Below are 24,420 nucleotides of genomic sequence, written 5' to 3'. Positions count from 1 at the left end.
CACAGCTGCTAAATTGAGCAAAAAAAAAAAATTTGAAGCTGGGAGGTGATGAGTGGTTGACCGCGTAAATTCAAGTTGACTATTTTTGTGTGTGCAAGAAAACAAAATAAGAGCAAAATCTTCTATTCTTCATCAGGTAACAGATACTCATCATTTTATCTGGCTTTTTTGATGCTCCAGTAAGTCATAATCCACTATGTGCCAGATGGGATTGTTATTGATGCTGTGCCAGAAATGCAAGCCATCGGGATGGCTGAATAAAAGCTGCTGTAGGGGGGAATCAAATGATCACTCTTTCAGCATTGATCTCAAAACTCCTGACTGGCAAATTGGCTCTTTTGACTTGGAAGGAAATGTATGAGCAATATAACTGTTGAAAAAGAAAGAGGTTGCATTTGTAAAGCCTTTTTCATATTCTCAGCATCTTTCTCAGTCCAACCAGGAAGGATGCACTGCTGGATCTGTTGATATGGGATGAGATGGGCCAGGTGGACCAAAAGTTGGTGGGGGAACACATGGGTAAGATTGAGCGTCATAAGATTTAGATCAGTCATGAATAGAAAGGAACAAACTAAAATAGAATATATCGGGCGAGATTTTCTGGCCCCTCAGCCGCGTGTTTCCCGCTGGTGGGAGGTGGTGCGTTGTTTGCTAGCGGCGGGATTCTCTGGTCCTACTGTTGACAATGGGAATTCCCATTGATGTCAACCCATGCTGGTGGGGAAACCCGCAGTGGGGGTGCGCTGACAATGGGACCAGAGAATCCCGCTGGCATGATTTGGAAGAGGGCTAATTTAAATGGGTGAGAAGGGATCTAATCAGGGTAAAATGGGATCAAAGTTTGACAAGAAAAACTGTAACAGGACAAAGAGTGATCTTTAAGGAAGAGATGTTTCAGGTACAGCCCAACAGCAGGGAAACCAAAGCCAGGGCACCCTGGATGACAAGGGAGATGGAGAATATGAGGAATCAAGAAAATATGGTGTATGACACATGCCAGGTGAATTCTTTAAGCAAGAACCAGACCAAATACAGTAAAAGGGAATTAGACTGTTATCTGAAAAGGAGGAATATGCTGAGCTACGGGGAGCTGGCTGGGAATTGCACTCGGTGAACTGCTCATTTGGAGAGCTGGTGTCGACGTGATGGACCAAATGTCTCTAAATGTTCTCTAACAATTCTGTCATTCCAAAGTGCCTTGCAGCCAATGAATTACTTTTAAGGTGTTATGTGGTACTGCTCTGGCTATGTGTTTCATTAGGTAGCCTTTACTTGTTAGAAAATCTCACTGATGTTATGTGCGAGAGTGTTCCAACTTGAAACACTGGTTTCCCATGGTGCATTCTTTTTTGGATGTTAGCAAGCAATGTTTGTGGAAACAGTGAAAACTCAGACCCCTCTTTCATTAAATAACAAATAAAGAGCATTTATTGAAGTAGAAGAAAGATAATAAAACACTACAAAGAACAATCTTATACTTCAGCAAATTAACAGTAGGCACTTAGTCCCTTAAAGACTGAAAACCCAGAAGTATCTGTTTGCCCTGTAATCCTAAACTCTGCTGAGACCCCTGTTTTCCAAATAATAAACATAAACCTACTGATCAAATCTAGCCAGTGATTACCACACCGTACAGATTAAGTGACCAGAACTTGGGAATGGTCTTCGGTTCAGTGAACAAAACAATCTTTTGCATAAAATGGTTTTATGCCTTCAGCATTTTATTTCTGGCTGAGCAGTTCCTGAGGATGTCTGCCCTCTCCTTTGCTATTATGCTGTCTTCAACCCCTTATCTCTGGCTGAACTCGTTCCTGGAGATGGTTGCCTCTCTCTTGCTGCTGCTTCTTCAATACCTCATCTGTGTCTAAACTACTTCCAGGCTCACAGTACTCTGACTACTAATTGCGTCAATTGCAAAGAACACCCAGTTCCCTATCCTTTCTTTTTCCTTTCTCTTAGTTGCTGCCCATACATGGATTACAAGATACATGGCAGTTTGATTTTCCTTGTGCAAACAAAAACATTCATCTTAATAGCATCCTAACATTTTGTGACATGCTTCATAACAGAACAAGCAAACTGTACAAATGTGCTCCCCTGGAAAATATGATTGCTTTGTATAGGACTGTAACTTTTTAAATTGCTAATTATATGGTTGGTGTCAGTCTAATTCCTGCTGACCGATATGCTAGTAATGTTAGTAATGTACCACCATAGAGCTCAGAGGAGCAGAGATCAAACCTAGCTACCATGGTCACAAAAAAAAATCAATCTCCGCTTGAGGAGATTGTTACCTGATGAAAAAATAGATTAACAGGAAAGATCCTGGTGTGAACAGTGATTGTTGCTATGCTGGTTTGAAACAGGCATGATGATGATTGATTGATTAAACAGAGACTGAAATAATTGAGACGTAGAGGATGATGAAGTTGCCATTTAAGTGACTAGCAGCTCTTGAGGGAGGCGATGGTCAGTGTGCAGGTATAAATGCAAATGCTGGTTCCTCTGTTGATGTGGAAATGAGTTTGGATGTTTTTATGTTCACAAATTGATGGATATGACCATAAGACCATAAGACATAGGAGCGGAAGTAAGGCCATTCGGCCCATCGAGTCCACTCCACCATTCAATCATGGTTGATTTCAACTCCATTTACCCGCTCTCTCCCCATAGCCCTTAATTCCTCGAGATGAAATTGGATATAGATAATTAGACGATGGATGCCCTCAAAGCCACATCACATGCAAAACACTTCTCTCACATGACTTCTGCTGTGCCACTGTTACACTGTTCCTAACTGTTGGACAAAGTGCATGATGAGATTTGCACAACTAATCTCTGATTGTTTCGCCCTCCGTAGGTGCCTGATTGATGTTTTACATCCGTTTCCCGTGGCACAGTTGTGATCACAAGCTTCCCTCTGTAGCGAATTGTAGGTGTAAAACCGTGTCCCACCACTCTGTGGCACTGTTACTTTTAAAATCCATTCATTGAAGCTAAAAGCCAGACTGTAGAATTTGACACTGAAGCTGGCTAGTGTATTTTTTACAATTTCAGAGGAAAGTCAGCACAATGGTGGTATAATTATTGAAAAAGGTGACTGCTCAATTCAAAATTATCTTATTGACTTTCCCTGTGGAACAATGGATGAAATCTGCTCACTCAAATATCCTTTTCTGATTCCCCCCCCCCCCCCCTCCCCCCCGCCCAAAACTCTGGTCAATCCTTGTATTATAATAAAAAAGAAAATCTTGCCGAAGAACCTTGTGTCTTTGTTTAATTTTTTTAAATATTGGCTTTTAAATCATGCTTCCACTCATCCATAGTTCTAGTTGAAGTTCAAGTATTTTGCTTTTAGAGCTTCCAAAGAGTGGATTCAAATAAATAAATCAGTGGGATGTTGGAACGGTATGCCCTATTTAACTTGCAAATGGCTCTAGTGTTAGTCATAAATTTTGGTTGGTCCTTCTGTTCAGACAACTCTGGGATGAATTTGATGAGAAATTAAGCACAATTCAGGCTGAAACTATGATTTATATAAAAGTACAGTAAAGGCTGTTGGCATTGATGGGATTTTGGTTGGGCTCCTGTAACTTATTTAAATAACTATGCGGTATTTGACGATTTTGACCACCTGTTGATTTTCTTTCAATAACTGGGGAAGTAATTTTGTTAATGATGTCGAGAATACTTAGTTTGTGACTAGTGGATATTTCCTGGGAAAATGTTACGTTCTGACCCTGTGCAAGTTGAATCTCTACCTTTGTGGAGAATACAGGTGACTGGGAGTATGTTGCATGGGCATATTGTACTGGTACAAGTTGAAGTAATCTTGTCTGTGAACTTTCAGGTTGTCAAAATTAATACAACAATTATGAAGGTTTTAGCTTTTTCCAATTTCTTTTTCTCATGTATATGACTGTATGGTGGTTTCCATAAGCATAAATCTGGAACCAGCATCTTTTAATCTCTGCATTGAGTTAATGTCTTTCTGGTCCCACATTGACTCTTGAGTAGAATAATAATTATGTACACTACAGAGAATGAATCGTCTTTCCCGTATTAAGCGGAAAATGGAAAATACTGTGCAGATTTTGCCAATAAAACTGGTTTGGAGAAGAACATGCAAAATATCTTGCAACATGATTAATAATTTGCAATTGGAGAATCTACCCTTTAAGTTATTCTTCGCAGTCTCTTGAAAATGCACGAGTCAGGTAACGGGCTACTTTAGATCTGATAATGTGTAATGAGACAGGATTAATTAATGATCTCAGAGTAAAGGCTCTTCTAGGCCAGAGTGACCACAATATGACACATTTCACATTCAGTTTGAGGGGAGAAACTTGGGTTTGAAACTAATGTCATAAACTTAAATCAAGGCAATTATAAAGGAATGAAAACAGCAAAGAAAGACTGAAACTATTAAAGATGGAGAAATTAGGATATGAGAGTTAACTAGCAAAAGCTTCTACAAGTATATAAAAAGGAAGACATAAAAGCAGATCACCGCAGATGCTGGAATCTGAAACAAACACACAAAATGCTGGAAAATCTCAGGTCTGACAACATCTGTGGGGAGAGAAAACAGAGCTGATGTTTCGAGTCTGGATGACCCTTTGTCAGAGCTAAAGACAACAGAAAATAAGATGAGATTTATACTGTTATGATGAGGAGGTTGTGTGGGGGGAGTGGGAGGCGGGAGGTTGTAGGGGCTGAATAGAGAGCCAGTGGTTGGTGGAGATGAGAGAGATTGACAAAGATGTCATGGCCAAAAAGACAAAGGGAATGTAAATGGGTGATCATGGCTAACAAGGGTGCTGATAGCGGCACATTAAGAGATCAGAATGTGTAAATGGCAGAACAAAGGTAAGCGGTGTGCCAAAGGACAACCTGCAACAGGTTGGCCCTAGTGCAATAGAGGTAGGGGAAGGTGTTATAAGGGAAACAAATGGAAAGCGAGATTTTAAAAATTGAGAAATGAAACAATGGAAGAAATGAAAATAAATTTAAAAAATAAATAAAATATACATTGATGGAAATGGGGTGAAGGTGGAGGAGCGAGTTTGCAGTCTGAAGTTGTTGAACTTGATGTTCAGTCTGGAAGGTTGTCAAGTGCCTATTCAGAAGGTCAGGTATTGTTCCTCCAGTTTGCACTGAGCTTCACTGGAATATTGCAGAAGGCCAAGAATGGACATGTGGACAGGAGAGCAGGGTGATGTGTTAAAATGGCCAGCGACAGGAAGGTCTGTGTCCTGCTGCAGATGGATGCAAGGTGTTCTGCAAAGCGGTCACCCGGTGTGCGTTTGGTCTCTCTGATGTAGAGTAGACCGCATTGGGTGCAGTGAAAGCAATAGACCAGAGCAAAGGAGGTGCACATAACATGCTGCTTCACCAGAAAAGGGTGCTTAGGCCCTTGGGTGATGAGCAGGGAGGAGGTAAAAGGGCAAGTTTTGCACCTTCTGTGATTGCATGGGAAGGCACAGTGGGAAGGGGTTAAGGTGTTGGGTGTGATGAAGGAGTGGACCATAGTTTACTGGTCAACCCCTGGTCAAAGGAAGAGAATTGCTCATTTCAACATTGGTCCTTGAGGATCAGATTGGGGTAATAATAATGGGAAACCGGGAAATGGCAGTATATTTGAATAAATATATTGCATCAGTCTTCACAGTAGAAGACACAAAAACCTCCTCAAGAATAGTAGAAAATCAAAGTGCAAAAAAGAGGGAGGAACTTTTTAAGATTTGTTCATGAGATGTGGGTGCCACTGGCCAGGACAGCATTTATTGCTGATCCCTAATTGCCCTTATGAAGGTGATGCTGTGCTGCCCTCTTGAACTGCTGCAGTCCATGTGCTGTGGGAACACCCACAATGCTGTTAGGGAGTTCCAGGATTTTGACCCAGTGACAATGAAGAAATGGCAATATAGTTCCAAGCTAGGATACTATGCGACTTGGAGGGGAACATGGATGGTGTTCCCATGCATCTGCTGCCCTTGAAGTGATAGAGGTTGCCGGTTTTGAAGGTGCTGGAAGTTGTTGCAGTGCATCTTGTAGATCTTGCATCTTGTACACAGTATGCATCACTGGTGGAGGGAGGAAACGTTAAAGGTGGTGGAAGAGATGCCAATTGAACAAGTTGCTTTGTCCTGGATGGTATTGAACTTTTGAGGGTTGTTGGAGCTGCACTCTTCCAGGCAAGTGGAGAGCATTCCATCACATTCCTGATTTGTGATGGTTGACAAGCTTTGTGGAGTCTGGAGGTGAGGTACTCACCGCAGAATTCCCACCCTTTGACTTGCTCGTGTGGCCATAGTATTTATGTGGCTGGTCCTGATGAATGTCAGGTCACTGGTAACCCTCTGGATGTTGACAGTGGGGGATTCAGGGATGGAATGCGATTGAATGTCAAGGTGAGATGGTTGGATTCTCTCTTGGTCACTTCCTGTCACTTATGTGGCGCAAATGTTACTTGCCACTTGCAAGCCCAAGTTTGAATATTGTCCAGGTCTTGTTGCACACAGACTGCTTCAGTATCTGAGAACTCTCGAATGGTGCTGAATATTGTGCAATCATCTGTCAACATCCCCACTTCTGACCTTACAATGGAAAGAAGGTCATTGATGAAACAGCTGAAGTTGGTTGGACACTAGGACACTACCCTGAGGAACTCCTGAAGCGATGTCCCAGGACTGAGATAATTGAAATCCAACAACCACAACCCACCTTCCTTTGTGCCAGGTACAACTCCAATCAGTGGAGAGTTTACTCCTTGATTCCTGTTAATTTCCATTTTGTTACCACACTCGGTCAAATGCTTGATGATGAGGGTAATCACTCTTGCCTCACCTCCTGAGTTCAGCTCTTTTGTCCATTTTTTGACCAAGGCTATAATGAGGTCAGGAGCTGATTGGCCCTGGCAGAACCCAAACTGAGATTTGGTGAGCAGGTTACTGTTGAGCAAGTGTGGCTTGATAGCACTGCCGATGACACTTTCTCTCACTTTGCTGTGATCATGAACAGATTGATGGGGTGGTAATCGGCTGGGCTGCATTTTGTGGACAGGACATTCCTGGGCAAGTTTCCGTATTGCTGGATAAATGCCTGTGCTGTAGCTGCACTGGAACAGCTTGACTAACGGCACGGTTAGTTCGGAGTGCAAGTCTTCAGTACTATTGCCAGAATGTTGTCAGGGCCCATTGTCTTTGCAGTATCCAATGACTTCAGCTAATTCTTGATATCACATGGAATGAATTGAATTGGCTGGAGACTATTGGCTGGATCTGTGATATTGTGAACCTTGGGAGGAAACCGAGATAGATCATAAATCCGACTCACTTCTGGCTGAAGATTGCTACAAAACGCCTTGTCTTTAGTACTGATGTGCTGAGCTCGCACATCATTTGAGGATGTGGATATTTGTGAAGCCTCCTTCGCCAGTTAATTATTTAATTGTCCACTACCATTCACGACTGGATGTGGCAAGATTGTATAGCTTAGACCTGATTCATTGGTTGTAGGATCTCTTGGCTCTGTCTATTTATTGTATGCGGTTTTTGTTGTTTGCCATGCAAGTATCCTGAATTTTAGCTTCACCGGATTGTCACCTGTGACAGGGCTATGCCCCTTTATTTTTTAGAAGTACGACTTTTCAGCTTATAGAAAATTTAAAATGAGACGTAATGATCTATTTAAAAATGCAAGGCCATCTTCCAAAGTACAGATGAAAAACCAAACAATCAGTATGAAGAGAAGGAGAGTTCCTATAATTTGGCGAGCCATCTAAACACGTCATTGTCTAAGGAAGAGACATTAAAATGCAAAGTGCTTGTTATTGAAACAGACTATCATGTTGCTCTCATTATTACTCTATCACTCTCTCGTTATTGAATTTAAAAAGCTTGAGTCAAGGAAGGAGAATCCCCTCCATGTCTATTGAAGACGCCCTTAGCTCAACCTTAAGGGCTGAGGTATTCAAGTTTGACCATTTAATTCCTGTGTTTGATGAAAAAGAGGTAGAGGCTTTCTTCATCTCTTTCGAAAGGGTAACGCAGCAGTTAAAGTGGCCAACCCAAAACTGATCCCTGCTTTGCAGTTTATAAAGTTTAGTTATTAGTGTCACAAGTAGGCTTACATTAACACTTCAATGAAGTTACTGTGAAAATCCCCTAGTTGCCACACTCCAGTGCCTGTTCAGGTATACTGAGGGAGAATTTAGCATGGCCAATGCACCTAACCAGCACGTCTTTCGGACTGTGGGAGGAAACCGGAGCACCCAGAGGAAACCCACGCAGACACGGGGAGAACGTGCAGACTCTGTACAGACAGTGACCCAAATCGGGAATCGAATCCGGGTTCCTGGCGCTTTGAGGCAGAAATGTTAACCAGTGTGTCATCATGCCGTCCCATGCCACCATAAGCTGACAGGAAAAGCTCATGAGTTTTACTCCCTCTTGTCTGAGAAAAATGCAATAAGCTATGAGACAGCAAAATAGGCTATTTTAAGTGCATACCAGTTAGTGCCAGAGGCATACTATCTGAAATTCCATTCTCTCTGGAAATGGTCTGAGCAGGTGTACCTGGCATTTGAATGGCTTAATAGCTTGCTTCTGACCAAGCTTAAAAATGAGATCACCAATGAAAATCTTCGTAAAATAATTCTCTTTGTGGAGTTCAAAAACTCTATAGCCTTCCTGATGCTCTCTATTCCTCTTTGAGAGTTAACAGGGCTTAGGCAGGCAACAACTCCAGCTAATGATTATGAACGTATCCACAAATCCTCATCCCAAAGGATACCCCTTCCTAGTGTAACCAAACAACTGAGAAGGGTAAAAAGGTGGGAGAATGATAGGAAACTGATCATCCCTGGGAAAGAAGGGACAACTGGAAACATAGTGGGCCCTCCTCAATTCAGAATTGATGGTGCTGAGAAGATGGGTAAGGCCAAAAAGCCTGTGTGTTTTAACTGCCAGAAGGCAGGACACCTCTGTGCTGATTGCCAGAGGTTATGTAAAAAGCCTATGGGATTTATTGGGGCACCTGAATCCTGCGCAAAAAATGGAAGTCAGGTTGGTGACTTTAACTGATGCAGCAAATCCCTGTAGATGCACTATCTAAAGTGCAAGTGAATGTTTTAAAAAAATCTGAGAGTTGCAAGGCTTTTGTATCAAAAGGAAGAGTGGCCACATTTCCCCAGAGCAAGGCAGGTAAACTTGTAGAGATACAGGGGCCAGCTAAACTCTGTTGCTGGGAAAAGGCATGACCTTTCCAGCAGAGTGCAGTCAGTGCCAAGGTTATTGAAAGAGGGTATGTTCCCATCCCCTTGTACTTGGAGTGCAACCTTGTGTTAGAACTGGTGACCAGTGAAGTCGTCCCCAGTTTGCCAGTGGATGGTGTCGGTTTACTCCTTGGTAATGACCTGATAGAATCAGAAGTGATATAATCCCCAGAGAAGCCAAACAAAGTCAGGGAGACAGAACAGTTGCAGGAGAAAGTCAAGGAAAATGCCAGGCACTGTGTGCACCCAGTCTATGGAAAAACAAACTCCATTAGAGGACACATACATTCATAGAGCAATACAGCATGGAAACAGGCCCTTCGGCCCAACCAGTCCATGCCGACCATGGTGCCCTCCCAGCTAGTCCTAATTGCCACTGTTTGGTCCATATCCCTCTAATCCTTTCCCATCCATCCATTTACTTATACAAATGCTTTTTAAATGTTGCTATTGAACGTGCCTCAATCACTTTCTCTGGCAGCTGATTCCATATATGCACCACCTTTTGCGTGTAGAAGTTGCCTTTCAGGTCTCTCTTAAATCTTTACCCTCTCTCCTTAAACCTACCCTCTAGTTTTTAATTCCCCTACCCTGGGAAAAAGACTGTGTGTTCATCCTATCTATGCCCTTCGTGATTTCATACACCTTAATAAGGTCACCCCTCATTCGCCTACGTTCCAAGGAATAAAGCCTTAGCCTGGCCAACTGCTCCCTATAACTCAGGACCACTAATCCTCGTAAATCTTCTTTGCACTCTTTCCAGTTTATCAATGTCTTTCCTATAACAGGGTGACTAAAACTGTACACAGTACTCCAAGTGCAGCCTCACCAACGACTTATACAACTGGAACATAATGTCCCAAATTCCTATACTCAGTGCCCTGACTGATGAAGGCCAGTGTGCGAAATGCCGTCTTCACCACTCCGTCCACATGTGATGCCACTTTCAACAAACTATCTGACCACTTGCACTCCTAGGTCCCTCTGTTTCTCAACACACCCCAGGGCCCTATCATTCACTATATAAGTCTGGTTTGACTTTCCAAATGTAACACCTCTCATTTATCTGTATTGAAATTAATTTGCCAATTCTCAGCCCACTTCCCTAACTGATCAAGATCCCCCTATAATTTTTGATAATTATCTTCACTATTAATGATATCTCCTAATTTAGTATCATCCATAAACTTGCTAACCATGCCTTGTACATTCACATCCAAATCATAATGAATAATAAGGGTCCCAACACTGACCCCGAGGCACACCACTAGTCACGGGTCTCCAATTCGAGAAACAATCTTTGACCATTACCCTTTGCTTCCTACCATCGAGCCAATTTTGAACCCAATTTGCTAGCTCTTCCTGGATCCCAAGCGACCTAACCTTCCAGACTAACCTGCCATGCAGGGACTCGTCAAAGGCCTTGCTAATGTCCATATAAACAACATCTACTGTCCTAGCCTCTTCCATCCTCTTGGTTACCTCTTCAAAAAACTCTAAACATTCGTCAGACATGAAGTGGCACCGCAGACCAGTGACTCTGAGACCTATTCAGGAGGCTAGAGCATCCTAAGGTTCCTTGGTTGCAGCCAACTTCTTCAGTTGTTAAAAACCTTTGCTCAGAAGCCCAAACTGGAGCTGAGACAGAGGCAATCCCGGAATGCTCCTACATTAAAAATGAGATGGTGATGAGGAAGTGGAGACCCCTCATAGAACTGCAAACAAGGAATGGACAGTGATCCACCAGATAATGGTGCTGCTGAGGTACCATGGGGAAATATTACAGCTAGCACGCACAATTATGTTGGCATACCAAAAACTCAAGCATCAGCCAGAACTTTTACTGGCCACACCTCCACAAGGATGTAGTAAAGTTTTTCAGAATCGGCCAGATTAGAGGGAAAACCCCAACTTGCAATAAAACATGAACCTATGATTCCCGAGGTAGTAATGAACTGTGTGGCACCCCTGCCCAAAATGAAAGGGGCTACCTGTACATCCTTAGCATCATGATGTGGCTCACTGTTTTTCAGAGACTGTTTGCCTGAGAACCATACCTGCCAAAATAGAGATGGGGGAAATTAACATAATTCTTTAGTTTTCAAGAACTCTTCCACACAGACTAGGAGAAGTGATCACTCGAATTCCCTACAGTAGACATCAACCTTGGATGGTCAACTCAACTGGCTTGACACATATCGTTTCTAATCAGGATGCAAATAATGCGTTCCAGCTCTCATTCCTTTCAATACCATAGTCATCACCTTCCCCATCCACCGAGACCTAGTTGGGTCAGGGCTGAAATTGCATGTCCAAGGAAGTCCTGGGCAATCTGGGCATGACCTAGCTGAAGTAAAACCTACAATTTGTTTCCGAACTTGGTCCATCCAGGAACCAAAACTTACGATGACTTGACAAAGATCCTTGAAGAGCATTATTCTCCAAAGCGATTGATTGTCGTGGAACAGTTCAGGTTCCACTGAAGGAATCAAGTGGAAGGTAAAAGCATTTCTCAATTTGTGGCAATCTTCAAAAGGCTGGCACAACATTGTGAGTTTGGCGAGTCATTAGAAGATTCTCTTCACGATCATCTATTTTGTAGTCTTCAAAAGGAGGCTATCCAAATATTGCTTACTGAACATGCTTTGAATTTAAAGATGGCAGTAGAAATCACATTATCATGCTTACCTTCACCTATTAAGCAGATTCCACCAACTGGTTTGTTAATATTCTTTATTTTTTGCTAGTAGGTCATTTGCCTTGACAGCTTCTTAAGTTTAATGATCCTAGGATGGGGAAGGTGATGACTATGATATTGAAAGGAATGAGAGCTGGAACGCATTATTTGCATCCTGATTAGAAACGATATGTGTCAAGCCAGTTGAGTTGACCATCCAAGGTTGATGTCTACTGTAGGGAATTCGAGTGATCACTTCTCCTAGTCTGTGTGGAAGAGTTCTTGAAAACTACATGAAGAACATCCTGGTATAGTCTGGATGAAAGAATTAGCACGTGATTATTTTTGGTGGCTGAGTCTGGTTGCTCAGATTGAAGAAAAAATGGAACATTGTCAATCCTGTGTATGAATGAAAAATACAACGCTGTTGTCTCCTTTATGTCCTTGGGCTTGACCTAAAATACCTTGGTAATGATTACATGTAGATTTCGCTGGTCCATTTGAGGGTTACATGTTTTTAGTCATAACTGATGCACACTCAAAGTGGCCAGAAGTTATCATGAGATCGACTACGTCTGAGCAAACCATTGAAAAATTTGATGAAAAATTTTTGCAAGATTTGTAAACCAGAACAAATTGTTAGCGATAATGGTTCACAGTTTACTTCAAGATTTTAAGGATTATCTGAAAGTAAATGGTATTCAGCATATAAAATCCGCACCTCGTCATCCACCAACCAATGGATTAGCTGAAAGATTCATACAATCCTTGAAACATTCTTTTAAAAGCTTCAAAAGAGCAAGGTTCATTATCATATCATGTGACTAGCTTTTTGTCATCTTATAGAAACACTGCTCATGCGACTATCCAAAGTTCACCTGAATTACTAACTTTAAAGAGAGAGTTGAAAATTGTTAAATTTGTTATTACCTCCAGAAACTTCAGAGATCGTACAGCGTCAACAACAACCTCAAGTTGCTAGATGAGAGGTGAGGGCAAAAACAATGCTCATTTCAACAAGGAGATCAAGTGTTAGTGCATAATTATGCCACGAGTGAGAAATGGGTACCAACCATAGTCTGCACATTCCCCCCGCGTTTGTGTGGATTTCTTCCAGGTGCTTCCGGTTTCATCCCACACTCCAGAGATGCGCGGGTTAGGTTGATTGGTCATATTAAATTGTCCCTTCGTGTCAGAGGAATTAGTAGGGTAAATACATGGGGTTACGAGGATTGGGTCTGGGTGTGATTGTTGTTGGTACAGGCTCATTGGATTGAATGGCCTCCTGCACTTCAGGGATTCTATGATTCCATGATTCTATAATTTAAGTGGCTGCATGATTGCTTTAAGAGCTGGTCACATGATTTGATGTTATTGGGGTGTTTCACAGGCTTCTGCCTTGGTTTCATTTTCTACTCTGCGTAGGCAACCGCTCCAACAATACACATGTTGTTGTTATTTTGAATTTACTTGTGCAAACCACATCTTTTTCTCTTTCTTCAAAACCCACAACCTGTAATGTAGTTAGGACATTGCAATTATAAAGCAGGACCTTGAACATAATCATCAGATGATTGCCTGAGATACATGCAAATTAGCATAGTATGCTACGGATCAGGAGAATTAACATGTGGCTACAGGGCTGGTGTGGGAAAGAGCTGTTGCTGTTCATGATGTATTGACATCAATTCTGGGACAAGAGCTGATGGAATTGGCTCCTCCTAAAGTGGGATGGTTATAGAGAGCATGTTTCCTCTAGTGGGGAAGAGCATAACTAGAGGCCATCAATCAAGAAATCCAAAGGCAAAATGAGGTGCGAATGTAGAACTCTATACCATGGGGAGTGGTTGAAGCAATTCAGCGATGTATTAAAGGAGAAGTTAGTCAAGCAAATGAGGGAGAAGGGAAAATAGGGTTATAATAATAGATTTAAATGAGGAGAGATGGGAGGAGGCTAGAACATGAACACTGGCATGGACTGTTCGGGCTGAGTGCTCTGTTTCTGTGTCATGTATCCTATGTGATCCTTTGTAATAACTACAATCAATGATTGATTGATTGACTTCAGTTAGACTGCATCAATTGACCTAATGTCAGGCCTGAATACAGGTGCTATGGCCAGACACAAGAACACAGAAAATAGGAGCAGGAGTACACCATGTGGCCCATTGAGCCTGTTTTCTTTTCAGTACTTTAATTCTAATCAAAAAGGCCAATTCAAATTAAGTCTAATCATGGTCCCCACATGAGGGACAAACCAAATCCAAGCTAACAAGATACCACCCACCTTGAGCTCAATCTAACAAGATCCAAGCTGACAGGATGAGGCATCACACCCCCCCCCCCCCCCCCCCCCCCTCCCGGGCTGATCTAATGTTTCATCTTTCCACCAGTCAATTCCATCATAGTTGATATTGAGTTTCAACTCCTTTCCTGCCAGCTCCTTGTATCCCTTGATTTTCTGAGAGACTAAAAATCTGTCCATCTCAGTCCTTAATATAGTCAACGATGGAGCATCCACGATCCTTGGGGTAGAGAACTCCAAAAATTCCCAACCTTTTGAGTGAAGTAATTCCTGCTCCTCAGTCCTAAATGATCAATCTCAATTTCCTGAAATTATGGTCCTGTGTTCGAGATTCTTCAAGGCTTTAATGGAGGGTGAAAGGAAACCACTGTGGGGGCTCATGTTGCTGATGAAAATGTCTCGATTTATAAGGCTGTGCAGCAGTTCACATGCAGTTCCTATTAAGGAGTTCATGTTCAAAATGTAGGGCCTGCCTGTCACTTGGTCAAATTTTGCTCTCTTCGTTAAGGAAAGCTGGCAGTTGCATAAATCCAATTGCTCACTTAGTGGCTGTGTTTATTCTGTTTGGGGACAGGTGAAGTATTTTTGCTCTTGGCTTATATTTGGACTTATTTTGAGGCAATGCTACCATCATTTATGTGTCTCTGGATGTTCAAGCAATTTTGCTCACTTCAAAAGCAAAATACCGAGGATACTGGAAATCTGAAATATCATCAGGAAATGGTGGAGGTACTTCACAAGTCAGGCAGCAACTGTGCAGAGAGTAAGAAACCATTCACATTTCAAGTTGATGATCCTCATCAGAACCATTCTGATGGGACATAAACTTGAAACATTAGCTTGTTTGTCTCTTGATGCTGCCTGGCCTGATCCCACCCCTTCTGCTTTTATTCGCTTATTGTTTGATCATGAGTCTGTGATTTGGCATTTCTAGATGTTGAAATACATTTAATCGATGTACCTTAAAGCAGTTAAATCTGACGATGAATGGATGCTTTATTAAAGCTGTAGTGTTGAGAGTTAAATTGCTGGATAGTTGTTTTGTGTTTCCAGTCACTGTCTGTGGTTTCTCACAACCGTTCACTGATGTCATGGGCTGAATCTCTTTACAATTGTTTGATTCAGGATTTTGCACGGGGAAGCTGCTGATACAAAAATTAATGCGTGTGTGATTATAAAGACAGGTTTTTGAACTTTACAAGCATTAAGATTTTATCGAACTTAACAATGTTGGGTAGCTTCAAGGTTTATTTTGGGAATCATTTTTATTTTGCATCAGGCTGAACAAAAGAATGGGTCACTGATATTCTCCTGGGATAACTATTTTCACGGAGTTGTATGAATGAGTCTCTCTCTCTCTCTCTTTCTTTCTTTCACACACTCTCCCACCTTACACCCTACCTAAACTTTATTTCACTTAAAAAGCTCTGCTGCCAGTATTCTTTTACACACACACTTCAGATCAAGCCCTTCACTGCCTGTTCTGCTCACTCATAACTCTTAGCCTTCATGGCCTCACCGTTCCTCTTTCATTCACCTCACCTCATTTTGGTTCAGCTATACTAGTTCCATCACCATCGCGACGCCCCCCCCCCCTCCCCCCCCGCCACCACTACCACTCAAGCACTCTATTTGTTTCTCTGACTTTGACCTCTTGCAGAACTCCCCCTTCTTTTAGATCCTTTTGAAATTGCTGTTTTGGCTGAGGTTTTGATCATCTCAAGTAACTGGTGTCCTATCCTTTTTGACTACTCCTCTGTGAAGCCAATTGGGACACTTGCTACATTAAGAGCGCCATGTAAAGGCAAATTGCTGTGTTGAGACTAGGTCAGTTTATGCATTAATAATGAACTCTTAATTTATTAATGCTTGCAGTATACTTATTAACACTGAGAAATGATCTTTATGATAAAGAGTAGACATCCCAGAACTGGAATGTCAGAAGGGAATAGAGAGTATCCCTTGGCTTATGTTGCATAATGGGTCCAATTTAATTGAATGGACATCATTGCGGGTGATCAGCAGATTCCATAGAGAAACTCAGCAAAACAAAGTTCGCCTGAAATGATGCAGATACGTCACTGTTAGCTGCACATAACCTAAAATTGAAGATGAAATATTTTCTGATGAATACTGTACAGTAAATGTGAACTCTTTGCAGATTCTCTTTTGTTTTAAATGTGTTGTTTCTCCACAGGCTATTTCACACACATTTTAGTGGATGATGCTTCTCGAGCAATTGAGTGTGAAACCATCATGGCCCTTGGGTTGGCTGATAAAACCACTAGAATAGTCCTGGCTGGAGATCCTATGCAGGTATATCAAATTACAAAATATTTTATTTTAATATTGACAGTTTGTTACACTGAAATAAGTCCTTGTTCGGAAATGGTTCATCATGAATGGATGGTGTATCTGATTCCCGGTTAAATCTAGTCGCAGTTCAGTCATTTCTCAAATTTAAGGTTGCACTTCTCAGTGTAAGTTGAATTATTTTACTTATATCTTTCTGTATTAACACTATGCTCGTGCAATGATTGATACAGAGATACAGCAAATATTACACAAATGCTGCAATTAAAATAGTGTCTGACTTTGTAATTCCTGAATATTTGTAGAAATACGTACATATGCTGCTTTCAAACATCAGTTTAATGCCAATTATGGTGCTTTCCTAACATAAAATCTTTCCTCCCTAAACCTGAATTACAAATGCCAAACATTTAATTCTAAATGGCCTTGGTGGACCCATTATTAGATCTTAATGAAGATGATGTTTAAAATCATGAATATAGTTGGACACATTTTATTTTGTGTACCATCAATATGTCTGTCTGTGGTAAGAAGGGTTGTGCAGGGGGTGGGTCACAAAGGGGTTCACGATGGGGGTGGATGTGCATATTGGGGGTCCGCTAGGGGACCCATTGGTAGAGATCTGATGCCCTGATGCCAACGGCCTGTGTTAGAGTGGGGGCTGACACTGCTGCCAATGGAAGGGGGGTATAGGGGGTCCCGATATCTGTTAGGTTTGTGGGGGGGCAGGGGGTGGAGGTCTCCTGGTTAAGTGAGATTGGGGGAGCCCTGCAGAATGGTACCCAAATGCTCTGAAGATGACTTTAGATCTTCACACACACACACACACACACACTACTGACGCAAAGCTCCCAACTGTAAAAAAAGGTGACAGAGTGGCGGAAGATTGCAATGCGGAGCTGAAAAGACTAGCATGGACGACTCCGTTTTCTTGCCATTATGACACTTTGGGCAGGATTTTCCAGCTGCACTTGCCCCAAGACCGGAAAATCCCGCCCGAAGTCAACGGACCTTTGCATGGTCCGCCCGCTACGATTCCCATGGCGGGTGGGACGGGAAAATTCTGCCCTTAAAATTTTGGGGGGGAAATTTCACCCTATGGTTTTTAGATTTAGCAAGTTAATGAGGTGAAAATTCAGGAATCTTCCATAACAATGGAATGCAGAAATCGATTTTCAAGAGGTGGGGAATGGAGTGATGATGCGGGAGCAGGATTCAGGATCTTTCTGAATGCATAAATAAAGATTGATCAAATGATCCTGTGACCATATTTTTTAAATCAAATGACGCTACTAGACAGTTTGGTTCAAGTCAACTGAACATGATTAGACTCAATTAAAGTCACTCTCTAGGTGCTTTTATATCGTGAGATCTTTGCGAGTGTCAGTGCTTTTAGCAAGCCTCTCGGGCCAGTCGTCTCACCAAATATTGGCAATTTTTACCCCTGTTTTACAGCAGACTTAAGTAGCACAGCCATTTTGGGAATGCAGCACAAATCTAAAAGTGTCCATTAGTGTTGAACTGACCCTGAGGAATGTGGCCATTTTTAGTTGTGATCTTTCCCTTTGAAATACTTGGAGAAAATCTAAAGTATTCAATTTTAAATGACATTGCCTTTAATGTTATAATGTAATGAAAAAATATGTTTTTTGTCTGGACAAAAGATACTGTACCAATAAATTATCAGCTTATCAACTTTAAATGTCATGTTAAAATATTTTAATGTTGCATCAGCACATTGATTTTTATCATGCAACAAAAATAAGTTTTTCAAATGAGGAAGCATTAATCAGGTCTAATTATATGCATTGAAACCAAGTGTCTTCCTTAGGCATATAAATATTGAAAAAGTAGTAAAAGACAGGGTGTGTTGAATTAAGGATTAAAATGAGGAGCTATGTGTGGAGCCAGAGGACATAGCTGAGGTGCGAAATAAGTATTTTGCATCCGTCTTGATCAAGGAGGAAGATACTTTTGAACTTGTAGTAAAAGAGAAAGTAGTTGAGATGTTGGATGAGGTAACAACCTTCTAATACTCCATAGATAATAGTGGTGGTGTCAGAGGACTAGAGAGTTGCAAATGTAACATCCTTGTTGAGAAAAGGATGCAAAGATTAGCCCAGCAACTACAAGCCAGATGATTTCACCATGGTGGTGAGAAGGCTTTTAGAAAAAATAATCCAAGACAAAATTAACAGTCTCCTGGACAAATATGATTTAATTAAGGAAATCCAGCATGGATTTGTTAAAGGCAAATTGTATTTTACTAACTTTATTTATTATTCTGAAGAGGTATCTGACGAATGGCAGATGGAATTTAATTTAAGTAAATACGAGGTGATGCATTTTGGTAGATTGAACCAGAGCAGGATTTACTCAGTTAATGGTAGGACATTGGGGAGAGTTACAGAACAAAGAGATCGAGGGGCACATGTTCATAGCTCCTTGAAAGTGGAGTCACAGGTGGACAGGGTGGTGAAGAAGGCATTCAGCATGCTTGGTTTCATTGGTCAGAACATTGAATACAGGAGTTGGGACGTCTTGTTGAAGCTGTACAAGACATTGGTAAGGCCACACTTGGAATACTGTATAGTTCTGGTCACCCTGTTATAGAAAGGATATTATTAAACTAGAAAGAGTGCAAAAAAGATTTACGAGGATGCTACTGGGACTTGATGGTTTGAGTTATAAGGAGAGGCTGGATAGACTGGGACTTTTTCCTCTGGAGCATAGGAGGCTGAGGGGTGACCTTTATAGAGGTCTATAAAATAATGAGGGGCATAGATCAGCTAGATAGTCAATATCTTTTCTCAAAGGTAGGGGAGTCTAAAACTAGAGGGCATAGGTTAAGGGGAGAGATACAAAAGTGTCCAGAGAGGCAATGTTTTCACACACAGGGTAGTCGGTGTCTGGAACAAGCTGCCAGAGGTTGTAGTAGAGGCGGGTACAATTTTGTCTTTTAAAAAGCATTTAGATAGTTATATGGGTACGATGGGTATAGACGGATATGGGCCAAATGCGGGCAATTGGGATTAGCTTAGGGGTTTTATTTAAAAAAAGGGCGGCATGGACAAGTTGGGCCGAAGGGCCTGTTTCCATGCTGTAAACCTCTATGACCTCTAGGTCTACAAGTGTGGAGGCTGGGGACGAGCTTGGGGCTGGGACAAGGCTGGCAAAGAAGAAGAGCACTCTGGGGGAGGACGACCTCACTGAGCCTGGAGGTCTGGAGTGCTTATACTTCAATGCAAGGAGCGTAGCAGGTAAGACAGACGAACTTGGGGCCCTAATGCGCACGAGGAATTTGGATGTGGTTGCGGTGACAGAGACTTGGTTGAAAGAGGGACAGGACTGGCAGCTGAATATTCCAGGGTACAAGTGTTTTAGGCGAGACAGAGGAGGGGCCAAAAGAGGTGGGGGAGTAGCGGTATTAGTTGGAGAGCATATTACAGCGGTGCAGAGGGAGGACAATTCAGAGGGGTCGTGTAACGAGTCACTCTGGGTGGAGCTTAGAAACAGGAAAGGTGCAGTCACTATGTTGGGGGTGTATTACAGGCCCCCCAACAGCCCAAGGGAAGTGGAAGAATGGATATGTCAGGAGATACTGGATAGGTGCAGGAAAAATAGGGTTGTTGTAGTGGGAGACTTCAATTTCCCTGGTATAGACTGGAAATCGCTGAGGGCAGGGTCTCTGGATGGGGAGGAATTTGTAAAATGTGTACAGGAGGGTTCGTTGGAACAATATGTAGACAGCCCGACTAGAGAGGGGGCTATACTGGACCTGGTACTGGGGAATGAGCCCGGTCAGGTCTTCAAAGTTTAGGTAGGGGAACATGTGGCAAATAGTGACCACAATTCTGTTAGCTTTAGGATAGTGATGGAAAAGGATGAGTGGTGTCCCAAGGGTAAGGTGTTGGATTGGGGGAAGGCTAACTTTACTGGGATCAGGCAGAAATTGGCAGCTCTTGATTGGGAGAGGCTGTTTGAGGGTAAATCCACATCTGGTATGTGGCAATCTTTTAAGGAACGGTTGGTAGGGCTACAGGACAAGCATGTGCCTGTAAAAAAGAAGGATAGGAAGGGTAGGATTAGAGAACCGTGGATAACCAGGGAAATTGAGGGACTGGTCAAAAAGAAGAGAGGCGTATGTTAGGTCCAAGCAGCTAAAAACGGAGGGAGCTCTGGAGGAGTACAAAGAAAGTAGGAAAGTACTCAAACGGGGAATTAGAAGAGCAAAAAGGGGTCACGAAATGTTCTTGGCAGACAGGATTAAGGAGAATCCCAAGGCATTTTATTCATACGTTAGGAACAAAAGGGTTGTTAGGGAAAAAATCGGACCTCTCAGGGACAAAAGTGGGGACTTATGCTTGGAGCCCAAAGAAGTAGGGGAGATCCTAAATGAATACTTTGCGTCGGTATTCACAAAGGAGAGGGATGTGTTGACTGGGAGTGTCTCGGAGGGGAGTGTTGAACCGTTGGAGAAAATCTCCATTACAAAGGAGGAAGTGTTAGGTTTGTTAGAGAATATAAAGACTGACAAATCCCCAGGGCCTGATGGAATCTATCCAAGGCTGCTCAGGGAGACGAGAGGTGAAATCGTTGGGCCTCCGACGCAAATCTTTGTCTCGTCACTGGACGCAGGTGAGGTCCCAGAGGATTGGAGGATAGCCAATGTGGTCCCGTTATTTAAGAAGGGTAGGAAGGATAACCCGGGTAATTATAGGCCGGTGAGCTTGACGTCCGTGGTGGGGAAGTTGTTGGAGAAGATTCTTAGAGATAGGATGTATGCGCATTTAGAAAGGAATAAACTTATTAACGATAGTCAGCATGGTTTTGTGAGAGGGAGGTCATGCCTCACTAACCTGGTGGTGTTTTTTGAAGAAGTGACCAAAATGGTTGACGAAGGAAGGGCCGTGGATGTTGTCTATATGGACTTTAGTAAAGCGTTTGACAAAGTCCCTCATGGTAGGCTAGTGAAAAAGGTTGGATCTCATGGGATAAAGGGGGAGGTGGCTAGATGGGTGGAGAACTGGCTTGGTCATAGAAGACAGAGGGTGGTAGTGGAAGGGTCTTTTTCCGGCTGGAGGCCTGTGACTAGTGGTGTACCGCAGGGCTCTGTATTGGGACCTCTGCTGTTTGTGATTTATATAAATGATCTGGAAGAAGGAGTAACTGGGGTGATCAGTAAGTTTGCGGACGACACAAAACTGGCAGGACTTGCAGATAGTGAGGAACATTGTCAGAGGCTACAGAAGGATATAGATAGGCTGGAAATTTGGGCAAGGAAATGGCAGATGGAGTTCAATCCTGATAAATGCGAAGTGATGCATTTTGGTGGGAATAATTTAGGGAGGAGCTACACGATAAATGGAAGAACCATAAAGGGTGTAGAGACGCAGAGGGACCTGGGTGTGCAAGTCCACAGATCTTTGAAGGTGACGTCACAGGTGGAGAAGGTGGTGAAGAAGGCATATGGCATGCTTGCCTTTATAGGACGGGGCATAGAGTATAAAAGTTGGGGTCTGATGTTGCAGATGTATAGAACGTTGGTTCGGCCGCATTTGGAATACTGCGTCCAGTTCTGTTCGCCACACTACCAGAAGGATGTGGAGACTTTGGAGAGAGTACAGAGGAGGTTTACCAGGATGCTGCCTGGTATGGAGGGGCTTGGTTATGAGGAGAGATTGGGGAAACTGGGGCTGTTCTCCTTGGAAAGACGGAGGATGAGGGGAGACTTAATAGAGGTGTATAAAATTATGAAAGGCATAGATAGGGTGAACGGTGGGAAGCTTTTCCCCGGGTCGGTGGTGACGTTCACGAGGGGTCATAGGTTCAAGGTGAAGGGGGGGAGGTTTAACACAGATATCAGAAGGACATACACAGAGGGTCGTGGGGACCTGGAATGTGTTGCCGGGCAAGGTGGTGGAGGCGGACACACTGGGAACGTTTAAGACTTATCTAGACAGCTATATGAACGGAGTGGGAATGGAGGGATACAAAAGAGTGGTCTAGTTTGGACCAGGGAGCGGCGCGGGCTAATTGTTCTTTGTTTCTCGTTTCAAGGCTTCATTCTATGATCATCTTGCTGTTGCCAGTACAGAGCGAGACTGCGGATAGTTGGGAACCTGTCTCGGGGGCAGGGAATTCAGATGGTGTTCGTAAAGCAGAAGGGGAAATGAATAGGGTTGGGAAGCATTTTCTGATCTGGGCCAGTGTGATCTCCTGGACTCGTTTCGATCGCCTCAGGGGGTCGGAGAGGAATTTCCCAGATTTCTTTTCCCCATATTGGCCCTGGGGTTTTCACTCTGGGTTTTCGCCTCTCCCTGGAGATCACATGGTCTGGAATGGGGGGGTGGGGGTGAGTTAATAGGTTGTGATGAACAAAGCATCGTAGCTGTGAGGGACAGCTCGGTGGATAGGATATTAGGATGTAGATAGGCTGGAAAATTGGGCGGGGATCCTGGATTCAGGATTCAATCCTGGACCGGGGAGCGGCGCGGGCTTGGAGGGCCGAAGGGCCTGTTCCTGTGCTGTATTGTTCTTTGTTCTTGACCCTAGGAGGTATGAAAGAGGGTTGATGAAGCTCGCGTGGTGTACGTGAACTTATGAAAAGCATTGATAAATTGCCATATAATTGGTTTGCCAGCAAAGTTGAAACCCATTGGAATGAAAATGACAGTAATGGCATGGATGCAAAGTTGACTGAGTCTCAGGAAATAGAGAATAGTGGTGAATATACATTGTAGTTGCCAGAAGTCAGTGCTGGGGAAACTGTTTTTCTTTATCTATATTAATGATATAGGTAGACATGGATGTGCAGGGCACAATTTCAAATTTTACAGATGACACACCACTTGGAAATATTATGAACCATGAAATGGAGAGCGAGTGTTGATCTTCAAGAGCACGTAGAGAAGCTGGTGGAATAGGTGGACATGTGACAGATGAAATTTAATGCAGGAGTGTGAAGTGATGTATTTTGGAAGGAATATGAGGAGAAGCAATATGAACTGAAGGGTACAATTCTAAAAGGGCTTCTGGAGCAGAGAGACTTGGGGGCATATCTGCACAAATTGTTGAAGGTGGTAGAGTATATTGAGAAAGTGGTTAAACAGATATATGGGATCCTGGGCTTTATAAATTGTGGTTTAGAGTACAAAAGCGAGGAAGTTATGATGAAGCTTTATAAAACTCTAATTTGGCCTCAACTAGAATATTGCCTGCAATTTTCCAGCCTTTCAGGCTGGTGGGATCTTCCCCGCTAGGGGTTTTCTGGCAGTGAAGGGTGCATTGAATGGGAAACCTTGTTGACAATGGCGGGACCAGAAGATCCCGCTGCAGGCCAATGGCAGGCCTCCTTTGCCGCCAAGAAACACATGGCGGGTTGCACGGCACATCCCACCCATTGTGCCCATTTCTGGGCACCACAGTTTGTTAGGAATGTAAAGGCTTGAGAAAGCTCCAGAGAAGGTTTGCGAGAGTGATTCCAGGGATGAGAGACTTCAATTACATAGAAGTCTCTTGGTACTGCACAGTTTAGCCTCTAGTGTGCTTGGATAGTGTGGATTGTATTGGCGATATTATTCTCCTTTAGGTTATTCTCCTTTAAAGAAGAGGACATTGAGAGGAGATTTGAAAGAGATGTTCAAACTCATAAAAGGAAGAGAGTAAAAAGGGGAAACTCTCCCCATTTGCAATAGGATTGAGAAACAGAGGACAACTAAAAAGGAAAATGGTGACATAAGGAGGAATTTATTACGCAGTGAGCTGTTACGAACTGGAATGCACTGCTTAAATGTGGTGGAAACAAAATAAATTATGCCTTTCAAAAGAGTTTTGATGAGCAACAGA

At 42.7% G+C, this 24,420-nt stretch overlaps 1 protein-coding gene across 1 annotated transcript in view; it reads left to right on the top strand.

The window, feature by feature from the left end:
• The window catches only part of LOC144510644 (putative helicase with zinc finger domain), a 359,659-nt gene that overhangs the window by 99,311 nt on the left and 235,928 nt on the right, over nt 1–24,420 (top strand). The window contains exon 17 of the mRNA XM_078240298.1: nt 16,457–16,575. Within this exon, the coding sequence (XP_078096424.1) occupies nt 16,457–16,575 (119 nt within the window). The remainder of the gene's footprint in view (nt 1–16,456; nt 16,576–24,420) is intronic.

This window comes from Mustelus asterias, chromosome 23 (assembly GCF_964213995.1).
Source record: "Mustelus asterias chromosome 23, sMusAst1.hap1.1, whole genome shotgun sequence".
NCBI classification, from domain to species: domain Eukaryota; kingdom Metazoa; phylum Chordata; class Chondrichthyes; order Carcharhiniformes; family Triakidae; genus Mustelus; species Mustelus asterias.
Note: the sequence above shows the minus strand (reverse complement) of the source record. Positions and strands in the feature narration are given on the sequence as shown.